This window comes from Oncorhynchus clarkii, chromosome 18, assembly GCF_045791955.1.
Source record: "Oncorhynchus clarkii lewisi isolate Uvic-CL-2024 chromosome 18, UVic_Ocla_1.0, whole genome shotgun sequence".
NCBI lineage: Eukaryota > Metazoa > Chordata > Actinopteri > Salmoniformes > Salmonidae > Oncorhynchus > Oncorhynchus clarkii.
In genome coordinates, this window is record NC_092164.1 from 34,902,025 (window position 1) to 34,918,178 (window position 16,154).

Genomic DNA, 16,154 nt, shown 5'->3' on the forward strand with positions numbered 1-16,154 from the left:
CACAAAACGAGGCACCAGTGTGCTTTAGGACCACGCAGACGCCTCCCGAGCGTTAGGCTAGGCTGTTTGGCGTATTTAGACGGACTGGATTTAGGACCCCCACCGACACCACAGAGCGGGCTGACAAGGCGTGTGAAGGCAAAGCCTCTGGAAGGCTGGTTGTACCTGCACGGGAGAGTTGATTAGAGTTCAGCAGTTACCTTTCCAGCTACACCACCGAGTTCTAACAGGAATAGAAACTGGCTACTCTTTAGTTGCGTGATGTAGCTGGCAAGGTAACTGCTGTTTAACATTTAAAAAAAGCTAGTATTGTAACCGACATGTAACGTTAGCTAATGTTTCATCCCCTCTCAAGTGAGGTGAATGAATAAGCTACGCTAGTGAGTAACGTTAGCTAATGTTTCATCCCCTCTCAAGTGAGGTGAATGAATAAGCTACGCTAGTGAGTAACGTTAGCTAATGTTTCATCCCCTCTCAAGTGAGGTGAATGAATACGCTACGCTAGTGAGTAACGTTAGCTACCACAGCCAGGTCAGCTCTGAGCCCCTAGTTATCTGTCAGATAGCGATATGAGGTGGCTATTATTACTATCTAGCAGTTGTTTGTATGTACATGTTTTGTAGCCTTTGTTGTGTCACGTTTCAGAAGTAAATTAAACTGGCAAGTTTTTGCCAGTTGATGTACCGTTAGAGAGAGCTGGCCAAAAGTTGGCTTACAGTAGCTATCAAACTAGACCTGAACACAAACGTTGAAACCATCGGCCAAACAATAGAAGATTGATATTCTGAAGTTGTTTCAGTGCAATGGGAGTTGTATTAGTCAGTATGTCAATGTAACGCTATTGATCTATCAGTTTCCCGAGCAAAAGTCCCTACTTTTCACACTGACACAGTCATAAACAACTTTAACGTTACAGGTTTCACTGTCATGGTGCACAGTGGAGGTCTGTGCGGCTTTCTGTCCGACTCCCACCCGCTAACTTACCGCAAGAACTGGTCCCAAACCCAACCACAATGTTACTTTAGGCGTATTTTAGGCATGGCAGCTCACTTGCCAGCCATGGTCCCAGCAATTTGGCACCCCATAGGCAATATAAAAATGAATAAAAATAATTTAAGAAATAGGTTAAATTACCAGAGATTCTCACATGGCCCTTCCATTGTATTACTGGGCTATATCAGCCAATATGCTCGATGTAGTTTGAAGAGAGCATTTGTTGGAGACTTTTGCACTTTCTCTTGAGCTATTTGTATAGCCTACCTTTAAAGGAGTGGGAAGACAGAGAAATATGGGTGATCAATATTTATCCATATTTCTACGCAATGTAGTAAAGTATAGCCTAATCATAGGTCTATTTAGGAAGCCCATTTCCATGGAAAGATAACTGTCCCGTGTTTCTCCGACCATGTATACATAGACGGCTCTATTTAATCGAGACCACAGGCGCACTTGACCTCGCAGATATGGCTACTGAACTGGAGGCAGCAAGAATGATGACTGACACTGATTTGCAGGCAGAGACAAATAAATGATAACTTGTTTAATTGTTTTTATTTTTTAAAGGCAACGCTGGCACATAGTCTAACCTATGTGCGTGCTGTGCTTTTTCCCTTTTCAAATTATGATGACCATTTTTTTTATTACACTTCGACTCACGTTGGTTGAGCGCCCTTCACTTCTTTTCATTATCAATATTTATTTACAGACACTACACTACAGTCTAATCAGATTGAAGTTCATTTCATATTCAAGTTAACTGCCATGTGATTCTCTGCCCATGTGGGCAGCCTACTCTATTTCAATGAGACCACACATACTGTACTAGGGACACTAGAACTCTCACGCCCAACTAGGAGAGGTAGGCTACTGAAGTTGAGGCGGCGAATTCTGAGTGTGAATAATGCACACAAAAAAGTGCTTTTAATACAATAGGTAGGCTAACGCGTACAAAGCAGAAAGAGGGCTGTTTCCAAATAATCTGTGGGACAACAAAAATATTTTCATCCCAAAGTCATCTGTCTGACTGCCAGCAGCATGAAAAATGCCAACCGCATCACAATGATCTCTGTTGGGACCCGCAGGTCCCGCAGGCATCCCGTGGGAATGTTGCTCTCAAGTGCTTATTAGCTGGATCAGATGGTGACAGGGGTCCCAGCAGGGTCAGACAGCCACGGAGGACCAGTCTACGGAGCTCGGGGGAATTTTGCAGTATATTTAGTGAATGATACAAAGTTCTATCTTGAATTGACCTACAGTAGCTACAGGGCAACAGTTTTAAGTTTAAAGCTACAGTCTGGGATCTGGGAATCATGGTTATTTCAATTATTGAACCGTTGATTCTATTCTTGGACAATATAATGTATACATGTACATGGAGGTAATTCTTTGCCGTGCCTCATTTTTAGGAGGATCAGATGGTGACAGGGGTCTCAGCAGAATCAGGCAGCCAGGGAAGACTAGTCTGTGACAGAGGCGAGGTGAATTTTTGAAGACACAACACTTTATTATCTCTGTCCAGCAAACAATGGATGCTATTTTAAGGCAGTCTGACAAACCTCAAAAGTTGATTTCCAAACTGTATCAAAGGGCTTTTCCCGATGACACAAAACATAAATGTGAGGAAGGCCTGGGAGACGATGATGATGAATGATATGTTAGAATGCCCAGTCATGTTCATATAATCACAGACCATTCGTAGAACCTACTATATGCCAGTGAAATGGAATATCATGCACAGGTGTTTATTTAAAAATATATATATATATATATATTTGACCTTTATTTAACTAGGCACGTCGGTTTAAGAACAAATTCTTATTTTCAATGACTGCCTAGGAACAGTGGGTTAAATGCCTTGTTCAGGGGCAGAACGACAGATTTGTACCTTGTCAGCTCAGGGATTCGAACTTGCAAGCTTTCAGTTACTAGTCCAACGCTCTAACCACTAGGCTACGCTGCCGCCCCTATTTGCATATGTTGGGGTCTTGAAGGCTGTCTGAATTCTAGCAAAGAGTATGTTCTTTTATCTAAGCATGTCTTCAGATTCTCCTTCTCCCTGTTTTTGTTTGCTAGGAAATGTTGATACTGGAGACTTATCAGAAGAAACTTGTGTAACCAAGCATTTATAATGGCTAATAAATTCATTGCCATTATTTGGACGGTTGGTTATCCTCCCACAATGTATGGAAGAAATGAAAAGTTATGCACAGTATCACTAGATGTGTTTTAAGATTAAGGGTATACTGTGCAACTTTCATAAGGTCTGGATGCCTTATATGGAATATTTCACGACAAAAGGGAGTCTGTACTGAAAACATGCCTACTTCAGGGGAGATTTAGGCAATCCCTAGCTGCTGGGCTGCACAGTCCTGACCCTGGGGATCTGCTGTACTGTTGTCGCCTTGGCCTAATGAATGAATGTTTCACTAAGATCCTAAAGCTGAGTGGGGTGTGTTGGGTTGGAGCGCTACAGGGCCGTGGACCCCTAGGGACAGAACGGGGTGACCCAGCTATTTTGTGTGCAAGTAAAGAGCTCAACAGTACTATTAGGCCTATGATGTGAATTATATGGAGGGTGTACTGTTTCTATGTGTTAATGTGTAGGTGTATGTGTGTTTTCAAATAGTCATAGTCAATCGATCAATAGTATAACACTCTTTGCAAAATGTTTTTTTTATTTTTATTTACAATATGTAGAATCTATGAGAATAGAATGGTTCAGAACTTTTGTGAAACATCACAGCACAGTCAAAAAATATATGGCAAATAGAAATCCAATATGGATGGTGTTAAGAGGTAGATAGATGGGGGGGGTTGAATGGAGCTGAAGGATGGGACTAAAAACAAAAGACAACTATTGTAAACTATACTGTGTCCGTAAAATGTATATAGTATGTATAAGCTAGAAGTAGTAGCCTAAGTGTTGTTGTCCATTAGTTTACTCCAATTAGGGTTAGGGGAAAATATATATATACACACTACCGCTTAAAAGTTTGTGGTCACCTAGAAATTTCCTTGTTTTTGAAAGAAAAGCAAAAAAATGTGTCCATTAAAATAATATCAAACTGATCAGAAATACAGTGTAGGCATTGTTAATGTTTTAAATGACTATTGTAGCTGGAAATGGCTGATTTTTTAAATGGAATGTCTACATAGGCGTACAGAGGCCCATTATCAGCAACCGTCACTCCTGTGTTCCAATGGCACGTTATGTTAGCTAATCCAAGTTTCTCATTTTAAAAGACTAATTGATCATTAGAAAACCCATTTGCAATTATGTTAGCACAGCTGAAAACTGTTGTTCTGATTAAAGAAGCAATAAAACTGGCCTTCTTTAGACTAGTTGAGTATCTGGAGCATCAGCATTTGTGGGTTCGATGACAGGCTCAAAATGGCCAGAAACAAAGACCTTTATTCTGAAACTCATCAGTCTATTCTTGTTCTGAGGATATTCAACGTGAGAAATTGCCAACAAACTGAAGATCTCGTACAACGCTGTGTACTACTCCCTTCACAGAACAGAGCAAACTGGTTCTAACCAGAAAAGATAGAGGGAGGCCCCAGTGCACAACTGAGCAAGAGGACAAGTACATTAGTGTCTAGTTTGAGAAATAGATGCCTCAAGTCCATAGTTCATAGTACCCGCAAAACACCAACGTCAACAGTGAAGAGGTGACTCCGGGATGCTGGCCATCTAGGCAGAGTTCCTCTGTCCAGTGCCTGTTCTTTTGCCCATCCTAATCTTTTCTTTGTATTGGCCAGTCTGAGATATGGCTTTTTCTTTGCAACTCTTTGCCTAGAAAGCCAGCATCACTGTTCTCTTCACGTTGAGACTGGCGTTTTGCGGGTACTATTTAATGAAGCTGCCAGTTCAGTGTCTAGTTTCTCAAACTAGACACTTGTCCTCTTGCTTGGTTGTGCACCAGGGCCTCCCGCTCCTCTTTCCATTCTGATTAGAGCCAGTTTGCATTCTTCTGTTACCACCTGTTAATGTTAAAATGCCTATTTACTCTGTTCCATCTGACTGTTCCATCACCCCAGCCAGGCAATTTATAAACTTGATCTCCACTAGACATTATCTTACATTTCTTTTCGACTAACATTTAGTTTTCAATAGCGGAGATTTGTATAAAGCTTGCGGTCTGCCTCTGACATTTTCAACATTGTTCCAAGCGGTCCCATAGTAATGAACGTGTCGGGAGTCGGGACGAGACAGACAGGCAGAAATTCTCAGCCATTCAAAATCACGAATCAGCTGGCATCATTTTTATGGCTATATACAAATAAATTATTGGTTCTCGGGCAAACGAACCGATAGAACGAACGACCAGCCGGCTTGGGAAGCAACTCTAGATTTGTGTCGGGACTATATCAGCAAAAAAAGAAACGTCCCTTTTTTAGTACCCTGTCTTTCAAAGATAATTCGTAAAAAATCTAAATAACTTCACAGATCTTCATTGTAAAAGCTCTAAACACTGTTTCCCATGCTTGTTCAATGAACCATAAACAATTAATGAACATGCACCTGTGGAACGGTCGTTAAGACACTAACAGCATACAGACGGTAGGCAATTAAGGTCACAGTTATGAAAACTTAGGACACTAAAAAGGCCTTTCTACTGACTGAAAAACACCAAATGAAAGATGCCTGCTCATCTGTGTGAACGTGCCTTAGTCATGCTGGAAGGAGGCATGAGGACTGCAGATGTGGCCAGGGCAATAAATTGCAATGTCTGTAATGTGAGACGCCTAAGACAGAGCTACAGGGAGACAGGACAGATAGCTGATCGTCCTTGCAGTGGCAGACCACGTGTAACACCTGCACAGGATCGGTACATCCGAACATCACACCTGCGGGACAGGTACAGGATGGCAACAACAACTGCCCGAGTTACACCAGGAACGCACAATCCCTCCATCAGTGCTCAGACTGTCCGCAATAGGCTGAAAGAGGCTGGACTGATGGCTTGCAGGCCTGTTGTAAGGCAGGTCCTGACCAGACATCACCGACAACAACGTCACCTATGGGCACAAACCCACCGTCGCTGGACCAGACAGGACTGGCAAAAAGTGCTCTTCACTGACAAGTCGTGGTTTTTGTCTCACCAGGGGTGATTGTCGGATTCACGTTTATCATCTAAGGAATGAGCGTTACACCAAGGCCTGTTCCCTGGAGCGGGATCGATTTGGAGGTGGAGGGTCTGTCATGGTCTGGGGCGGTGTGTCACAGCATCATCGTACTGAGCTTGTTGTCATTGCAGGCAATCTCAACGCTGTGCGTTACAGGGAAGACATCCTCCTCCCTCATGTGGTACCCTTCCTGCAGGCTCATCCTGACATGACCCTCCAGCATGACAATGCCACCAGCCATAATGCTCGTTCTGTGCGTGATTTCCTGCAAGACAGGAATGTCAGTGTTCTGCCATGGGCAGCAAAGAGCCCGGATCTCAATCCCATTGAGCACGTCTGGGACCTGTTGGATCGGACGGTGAGGGCTAGGGCCATTACCCCCAGAAATGTCCGGGAACTTGCGGACCTTGGCGGAAGAGTGGGGTAACATCTCACAGCAAGAACTGGCAAATCTGGTGCAGTCCATGAGGAGATGCACTGCAGTACTTAATGCAGCTGGTGGCCACACCAGATACTAACTGTTACTTTTGATTTTGACCCCCCCTTTGTTCAGGGACACATTATTCAATTTATGTTAGTCACATGTCTGTGGAACTTGTTCAGTTTCTCAGTTGTGTAAATATTTGCATGAACGTAAGATTCAACATGTTAAGTTTTCTGAAAATAAACATTGCAAGTTCTTTCAGTCACCCATTTTCAGCCTTATTATTTATTTAATCAATTCTAGATAGTGAGAGGATGTTTTTTGTTGTTGCTGAGTTTAGTATGAATAAATTCATCAAAGTAACATTTTTTTATGAAAATATGTCAATCATTATTTGAATATGTTGGTAACCTGTTGTATAAAAGTGACACGTGCCAATATATCCGCCAAACACCGGCTTCGAGGGCATTATCACTTAAATAATGCACGCTCTAGACTACCTTTGAAGCCAATCAGAAATTAGCATTCAACAATGTCATGCTATAACTGAGCAATAAGGCCCAAGGGGTAAATGTGGTAAATGGCCAGTATACCACACAGTGGAGTGTCTGGATACAGCCCTTAGCCGTGGTATATTGGTCATATACAACAAACCCCTGAGGTGCCTTATTGCTGTTATAAACTGGTTACCAATGTAATTAGAGCAGTAAAAAGAAAATGCCTCATACTCGTGGTATACGGTCTGACATACCATTCTGGGCTCGAACCATCCATTTTATAATTAAGCAATAAAGCATGAGGGCGTGTGGTATATGGCCAATATGCCACTGCTAAGGGCTGTTTTTAGGCACGATGCAAGCAAGTTCTGAGCCATGAATGTTGAAAGCCGTGGTATATTAGACCATATGACAAAAACATTTAATTACATCAAATTTTGTTGGTAACCAGTTTATAATTAGAATAACACACAAGGGGTGTGGTATATGGCCAATATACCATGGCTAAGGGCTGTATCCAAGCACTGTGTGTTGTGTCGTGCCTAAGAACAGTCCTTAGCCATGTATATTGGGCCTTATTGCTTAAATATACCACGGCTGAGGGTATATTTTTGTTCTGAGGGTATATTATTGTTCTTACTCACAACGAGAAGCGGAGTGCCCGGATGCAGCCCGTAGCCATATTATATTGGCCATATACCACAAACCCTTGAGATGTCGTATTGCTATTATAAACTGGTCACAAACATAAATTAAACAGCAAACTAGTATTTTTGCGTCATAGTCGTGGTATATTGTCAGATATACACAGCTGAAATGCTGTTTCAGCAATCAGCATCTAGTACCCAAACTACCCAGTCTGTAATGTCGTATAATACATACCTGTCCCATCATGGTCTCTTTGTACTGCTTCTTCTGGGTGACCTTGATGGGCGGCAGCTTGGTGACGGCTGACACCAGGAAGTTCATGAGGATGTCCTCACAGTTAGCCAGCTGGTCCACCATGCCCTTCAGGCTGGCAGGCAGGAAATTGGTGTACAGGAAGTGGTAATATCTGAGGAGGAAGAATAAGTTAGTGAACAGGAAGTGGTAATATTTGGAGAGGGAGAAGAAGAGTTGAGAGGAAGATTTGGAGGTATTTGGAAAGACCTGGGACTCATTCTAAATTAGAGTTTGGATCGATTGATTGATTTGATTGAGTTAAAAGCTAATCAAGCAGTTCAATGTAAGTTTGATAACAGTGCTGACATGAGTCTTTGTTGAACTGAATTAAAAAGAATGCAATGAGGGTTGGGACAGGATCCACGATGCACCACTCAACATGACTGATGTACAGTATGTGGCCTCAAGTCTACTTCCTACAGTAGTGTTCAGTGGAGGTTTATGTCACTTTCAATTGTGTTTGATACCTTGTCCATTACAGCCATTACAATAAGCCCGTCATCCGATTTCTTAATCCACCAGCCTCCACTGGTAGTCAATGCTTGTCTTGGGCACGAGCTCACCAGAAAAGAGTACTGGCACCTCAAATGCTCTACTGCTTGAGTTCCTGCACCTGTTATAGAATATTAGCTCAGAAAGTATTGTGAAGCTCCTGTACCTAAATATAAACACTACCAGCCCCCAAAATAAGTACCGACAACTATTTCAGTCCAAGTACTGCTGGTAGTGTAATACTGTTGAACAGGGTGAAGTTGCACCTATACACTGATCTTGGGTCAGTTTTACATTCTGGGGGGAGGGGAAGCTGATCCTAGATCTGTGCCTAGGGGAAACTTCACCCTGGAGCTTGTACTGTAGCCTACTGTACCTGTGGTAAATGGCAGCTCCGGTCAGCACCATGGAGTAGTCGTTGGTCCACTTGGAAGTGTAGCCCCAGCGCTCTTTGTTGCTGTCCCAGAAGTGGCTACGGGCCGGGTAGCCCACCAACCTCTCTGGGAAGCTCTGCCACACCGTGAAGGCAAAGTCCACCTGAGGAGGAAGACAAAAACCGCTAGCAGACACGCATGGATTCCAGTCATTGCACTAGCGCTAGTTAGCAACTTCCTTCAAACTGCACGCAGACAGAAAAATGGTATCCAAGAGTTCATCTGACTCTGGGGAAGTAGACAAAGGGCCTCATTGTCAAAATCCCAAAGTATCCATTTAATACACATTTTTACACTCACTGAATGCACACTGCCCATGTATTTCTATTTAACTTGGCAAGTCAGTTAAAGAACAAATTATTATTTACAATGCCGGCCTACCCCGGCCAAACCCTCCCCTAACCCGAACGATGCTGGGCCAATTGTGCGCCGCCCTATGGGACCGAGGCATAGACAGATACGCGCCCTCTCTCGAATGCCGCATCACACAAACTTATTACACCAACGTGTTTTCAAAAGCTCTCTGCAGTTGGCTGACCTCTCGTTGGTTGATCAAAGCATTTAAATAAATAATTAGAGAAAACAGACAGGGTCAGCCTGGTTCCGGCAGCAGCCAGACAGAGCCTGCGTTCCAAATAACACATTCCTCCCAATAGAGCACACTGCTTTTGACCAGGCCCCATAGGGGAAAAGCAGTCAAAAGTGGTGCACTATGTAGAGAATAGGGTGCCATTTGGGACACAGACAGCGCCTCCACCAGAAACGGAATTAAGAGTGTGTAATAACAGCCACAGGGTCATCACAAAAACAGCCTTTATGGGCTCCCACTCAAAACCTCGTCTCGGCGACATCTGTGTTCTCACGGTGCTATGCCAAACTGTGTGCCTGGCTCAGCTCGAGGAATGAAGAGAAAAGCCACCCCAGGAAGCAGAAATTAAACCCTTATTAAAACAGTCACAATGGTGGTTTCCTCAATATGCAGGGGATTCGCGACGTGATAAAAGATGCCAATTAAACAGAGAGATGGGGAGAGCAAGAAATTGAGAAAAAGAGTGAACATGAGAAAGGTGTAAGGAGTGGGAGGGATAGAGAAAGAGTATGAGAAATTGCTAGAGATAAAGAGGGCAAAATAAAGGAGAAAGATGGATCCCTAAGTACTATATAAGAGAGGGGGAGAAGAGAAAGTTGCATGCGGGACAACAGTGAGGCAGTGAAAGAGGTAGGTTTGGAGCTCACTATACTTTCACTCTCTTTCTCCCCATTTCTGTACTGTAGGCTTGGTCTCTGTCAGGCGTGTAGTGCTGCCTGGAGCGTGGAGAAGTGGAGCTCCCTCACTTTTTTCAATTTGAGAATACACAAAGCTGGTGAAACTATTTCTGGAATATGTTATAAATTACACTGAACAAAAATATAAAATGCAACATGTAAAGCGCTAGTCCCATGTTTCATGAACTGAAATAAAAGATCCCAGACATTTTCCATAGGCACAAAACATTTATTACTCTCACATTTTGTGCACAAATTTGTTTACATCCCTGTTTGTGAGCATTTCTCCTTTGCCAAGATAATCCATCCACCTGACAGGTGTGGCATATCAAGAAGCTGATTAAACACAGGTGCACCTTGTGCCGTGGACAATAAAAGGCCACTAAAATGTGCTGTTTTGTCACACAACACAAGGCCACAGATGTCTCAAGTTGAGGGAGCGTGCAATTATACTGACAGGAATGTCCACCAGAGCTGTTGACAGATAATTTAATGTTCATTTCTCTACCATAAGTCACCTCAAATGTTGTTTTAAAGAATTTGGCAGTACCTCCAACTAGCCTCTTAAATGCAGACCACATGTATGGCGTTGTGTGGGCGAGCGGTTTGCTGATGTCAACGTTATGAACAGAGTGCCTCATGGTGGCGGTGGGGTTATGGTATGGGCAGGCATAAGCTACGGACAACTAACGCAATTGCATTTTATCGATGGCAATTTGAATGCACAGAAATACCGCGATGAGATCCTGAGGCCCATTGTGAGGCTCATTTTTTAAGGTATCTGTGACGAACAGATGTATATCTGTATTCCCAGTCATGTGTAGGCTGTCATTGTAAATAAGAATTTGTTCTTAACTGACTTACCTAGATAAATAAAACATTTATGTGAAATGCATAGATTAGGGCCTAATGAATTTCTTTCAATTGACTGATTTCCTAATATGAACTGTAACTCAGTAAAATATTTGAAATTGTAGCATGTTGCATTTCTATATTTTCCTCAAGTTATATTTAAATTAGCACAATATAATGACAAACCAAATTAAAATGTATAGCAGCCGAGAGGTATATAAATTGTGGTTTCTTCCCCGTCTTCTCTCTGGTGGTGGCGAGAATGATGAAGAACTATACTGCGTAGTGCGTACTGCAGAGTCCAGTCAGAGGCTTGACCACTTTGGCCAATCAGAACGTTGGATAAAAAAATACAAAAATGTAATCACTGTGTCTGCCTTGACATTCATAAAACTCCACAGACGCCCTCGCCCAGTGGAACCCTGAACGATATATGACCATATGGTTCCAGCAAAACCGCTCTGCGCCGAGGACACCCAAACCAGAGTGGACACAGCAAATCCCATGGAGCCGGACCCTCTCTGAAAGTTTCTGTAGCCCTTCTTGGGATATATTTAGCCTACATTGGCTATTGGTTGAGACGCAGGGCTCGATCTGGCTTGGTATGTCAGGGTGGGCAATTGGAAATGTAAATTTGGGCCAAGTAGGAGGTAATAATGCATTTAGGTTACAGTTTATTGTGATGCATGAATTAATAAGCACTCCAAAATATAGAAAACGAATATTCTGCAATTCTACGTAGTAATGATTTACGTTCACTACTTGGTCAATTGATTTGATAGCATGTTTAATCTACCAAATAAATTCTATGAATTGATAGTTCACCTGTTTTATTTTATTCTGTAATAGGGTATATTGTAACCATGTGTTCAAGCTAAACAAATCAAAGTTTATGATACAGTGTGCAAGCTAGACAAACTGAAATGCCTACTCGCAAAAAAAGCTCTCCTCTCCAACAGTGCAATGATATTCAGCTATGTGTATTTACTAATGTCTACAAATAGCTATACCAAGCAGTCGTAGGCCTATCAGGCAATAGGCCAAATGAAAATGGTTGTTTTTTTGTTCCTGAACTGGCCAAATGGCAGAGGTATCCTTCAGCACCACAAGTTAAAGGTTAAAAAGTTGGTTCAACTTCAACATCACAGTGCAATCCTGGCGCTGTCCTTTCAGCACCACGAAGGACGCTCCAATCGCTTAAAATGACATATCGTCCAGATCTGTTGCCTACGCCTAATAGTCCTACGCATCACTTATAATAATAATAATAAGTGATGCACCGATATGACATTTTTGGCCGATACCGATATCCAATATTTTCCTTGCCAAAAAATGATACAGATAACCAATATAAAAAAATGTTGCAGCCTTTTAAGCATTCTAGTACATAGTTAAACACACACATGGATGCAGCGGTGTAAGGACTGTATCTCAGTGCAAGAGGCGTCACTACAGCCCCTGGTTCGAATCCAGGTGTATCACATCCGGACGTGATTGGGAGTCCCATAGGGCGGTGCACAAATGGCCCAGCGTCGTCCGGGGTAGGCCATCATTGTAAATAAGAATTTGTTCTTAACTGACAATCAACACCTATTTCCTTCACTTACTTGCTGTGCTGTTTCGTTGGTCATTTGTTCAGTCGTTTCATTCTCACCCAGGATTTCTATGGAACACCGTTTGGGTCTTTATGTGTCAAAAAATATACTATTTAACACCATTTGACGTGTCAATTAAGCTTGTTGACCAATCAGGACCTGATTATGACTGCAGGTCACATAATAATTGAATGCGTTCATACATTTTTACGTAGTTATTATACATTGATTACACTATCACTTGTATTTCATATGTCACATGTGTATGCTATGATACTGGTAAAGTTGTCTCGTGCACCTACTGTGCTGGTCATAACAAAAGCTAGCAAGCTCATGGATGCAAACAATGTTCTTCCACAAAAACATAGCAAAACGACAATCTGTTTCAGTGGCTATAATTAGCTAGCTAACTATATAGCTGGGTGTCATCATCTAATATAACCCTAATTTATAAGACAGTTCTTATTTGATTAATGGTGGTCGGACCCATTTATGTGAAGCTAGCCACAATAAGGATTAACCACAACAGTGTACTTTACGGCTAGCCTTCAAAATAAAAGTATGGCATAATTCTACTTTCTGTATTCATTTGCATCACTGTCAATGACATACTTTTATTTTGAAGGCAAACCTCAAATTCCACTATTGTGTCTAATTCTTATGGTTGCTAGCTTCACAACACAACCTGGTCGAGCCTCACTAGCCAGATGAAGCTAGCTGGCTGCTTATAACGTTAGCTTTGGGCAACAGGGTTAAGTCGCTGGCTAGCAATTTATTTTCATGAACTAAAGTTCAATTTCAATAGGCGAACAACAAGTGGAAACCTAGCTAATACTTACTCACAAGGATTCCTAAATCATTGCTAAGAATAATGAAAATGACTGCAGTTTCTACTGCTCATTCTACAGCTCAGGCTGGTTGTATTGGTGTTAGCTAGGTACCAAGCTAAAGCTAGCTACCCCAGAAGTTGCGGTCGAACAAATGATGCCTTATTACCAACGCGGTATTGAAAACACATCGTTCGTGGCCGGTGTTTGCTTGTTTGCAGACTTTTTTGTACAGTTTTGACAGTGCAACTGTATATTTTTTGACACGCAAAGACCCAAAATGCCGTTCCATAGTATGTATGTTGTAAAGCTAATAGCAGTGACTCTATTACTGTGTAACTCCAGTGGGGCAACACCTGTCTTGGCCATTGTGGTCTTGGCCATTGTGGAGAGGTTGGAGTCTGTTTGATTGAGTGTGTGGACAGGTGTATTTTATACAGGTGACGAGTTCAAACAGGTGCAGTTAATACAGGTAATGAGTGGAGAACAGGAGGGCTTCTTAAAGAAAAACTAACAGGTCTGTGAGAGACGGAATTCTTACTGGTTGGTAGGTGATCAAACACTTATGTCATGCAATAAAATGCAAATGAATTACTTAAAAATCATACAATGTGATTTTCTGGATTTTTGGATTCCGTCTCTCACAGTTGAAGTGTACAGTGCCTTGCGAAAGTATTCGGCCCCCTTGAACTTTGCGACCTTTTGCCACATTTCAGGCTTCAAACATAAAGATATAAAACTGTATTTTTTTGTGAAGAATCAACAACAAGTGGGACACAATCATGAAGTGGAACGACATTTATTGGATATTTCAAACTTTTTTAACAAATCAAAAACTGAAAAATTGGGCGTGCAAAATTATTCAGCCCCCTTAAGTTAATACTTTGTAGCGCCACCTTTTGCTGCGATTACAGCTGTAAGTCGCTTGGGGTATGTCTCGATCAGTTTTGCACATCGAGAGACTGACATTTTTTCCCATTCCTCCTTGCAAAACAGCTCGAGCTCAGTGAGGTTGGATGGAGAGCATTTGTGAACAGCAGTTTTCAGTTCTTTCCACAGATTCTCGATTGGATTCAGGTCTGGACTCTGACTTGGCCATTCTAACACCTGGATATGTTTATTTTTGAACCATTCCATTGTAGATTTTGCTTTATGTTTTGGATCATTGTCTTGTTGGAAGACAAATCTCCGTCCCAGTCTCAGGTCTTTTGCAGACTCCATCAGGTTTTCTTCCAGAATGGTCCTGTATTTGGCTCCATCCATCTTCCCATAAATTTTAACCATCTTCCCTGTCCCTGCTGAAGGTTTCATCTGACCAGAGCACCTTCTTCCACATGTTTGGTGTGTCTCCCAGGTGGCTTGTGGCAAACTTTAAACAGCACTTTTTATGGATATCTTTAAGAAATGGCTTTCTTCTTGCCACTCTTCCATAAAGGCCAGATTTGTGCAATATACGACTGATTGTTGTCCTATGGACAGAGTCTCCCACCTCAGCTGTAGATCTCTGCAGTTCATCCAGAGTGATCATGGGCCTCTTGGCTGCATCTCTGATCAGTCTTCTCCTTGTATGAGCTGAAAGTTTAGAGGGACGGCCAGGTCTTGGTAGATTTGCAGTGGTCTGATACTCCTTCCATTTCAATATTATCGCTTGCACAGTGCTCCTTGGGATGTTTAAAGCTTGGGAAATCTTTTTGTATCCAAATCCGGCTTTAAACTTCTTCACAACAGTATCTCGGACCTGCCTGGTGTGTTCCTTGTTCTTCATGATGCTCTCTGCGCTTTTAACGGACCTCTGAGACTATCACAGTGCAGGTGCATTTATACGGAGACTTGATTACACACAGGTGGATTGTATTTATCATCATTAGTCATTTAGGTCAACATTGGATCATTCAGAGATCCTCACTGAACTTCCGGAGAGAGTTTGCTGCACTGAAAGTAAAGGGGCTGAATAATTTTGCACGCCCAATTTTTCAGTTTTTGATTTGTTAAAAAAGTTTGAAATATCCAATAAATGTCGTTCCACTTCATGATTGTGTCCCACTTGTTGTTGATTCTTCACAAAAAAATACAGTTTTATATCTTTATGTTGGAAGCCTGAAATGTGGCAAAAGGTTGCAAAGTTCAAGGGGGCCGAATACTTTCGCAAGGCACTGTACCTATGATAAAAATTACAGACCTCTACATGCTTTGTAAGTAGGAAAACCTGCAAAATCGGCAGTGTATCAAATACTTGTTCTCCCCACTATAGGTATGCACGTCAGTTTTGACATTGGTTTTGCACATCGGCGTTAAACCAGACATTGGCCGCGATTTCACCAATGGTAATTTTAAACCAGTTACAGAGTTAAATGTCTGTGATGGAAAACTGAGGATGGATCGAAATGGTAGTTACTCCACAACACTAACCTAAATTACAGTGTGAAAAGAAGGAAGCCTGTACAGAATAAAAACATTCCGAAACGTGCAGCCTGTTTGCAATAACATGCTGACCAAACCGTATGTCCGCCTGTGCCATCGCGCACAAGTTGATTTTGTTCATCCACACCAGAAGCAATCAGGACACGCAGGTTGAAATATCAAAACAAACTCTGAACCAATTATATTAATTTGGGGAAGATCCATAAACACATTACCAATACTATCATCAGATCTTAGAATGTGCCAATGTTTGTGAATAATTCCCTTCATTTGTT

The 16,154-nt window shown here is 42.0% G+C and overlaps 1 protein-coding gene across 1 annotated transcript in view; it reads right to left on the reverse strand.

The window, feature by feature from the left end:
* LOC139373381 (exostosin-1b) overlaps positions 1–16,154 on the reverse strand; it is a 112,245-nt gene that overhangs the window by 5,378 nt on the left and 90,713 nt on the right. Inside the window, exons 9-10 of the mRNA XM_071113828.1 lie at positions 8,861–9,021; positions 7,933–8,104 (exon numbers count right to left, since the gene is read on the reverse strand). Coding sequence (XP_070969929.1) covers positions 7,933–8,104; positions 8,861–9,021 — 333 coding nt within the window. The remainder of the gene's footprint in view (positions 1–7,932; positions 8,105–8,860; positions 9,022–16,154) is intronic.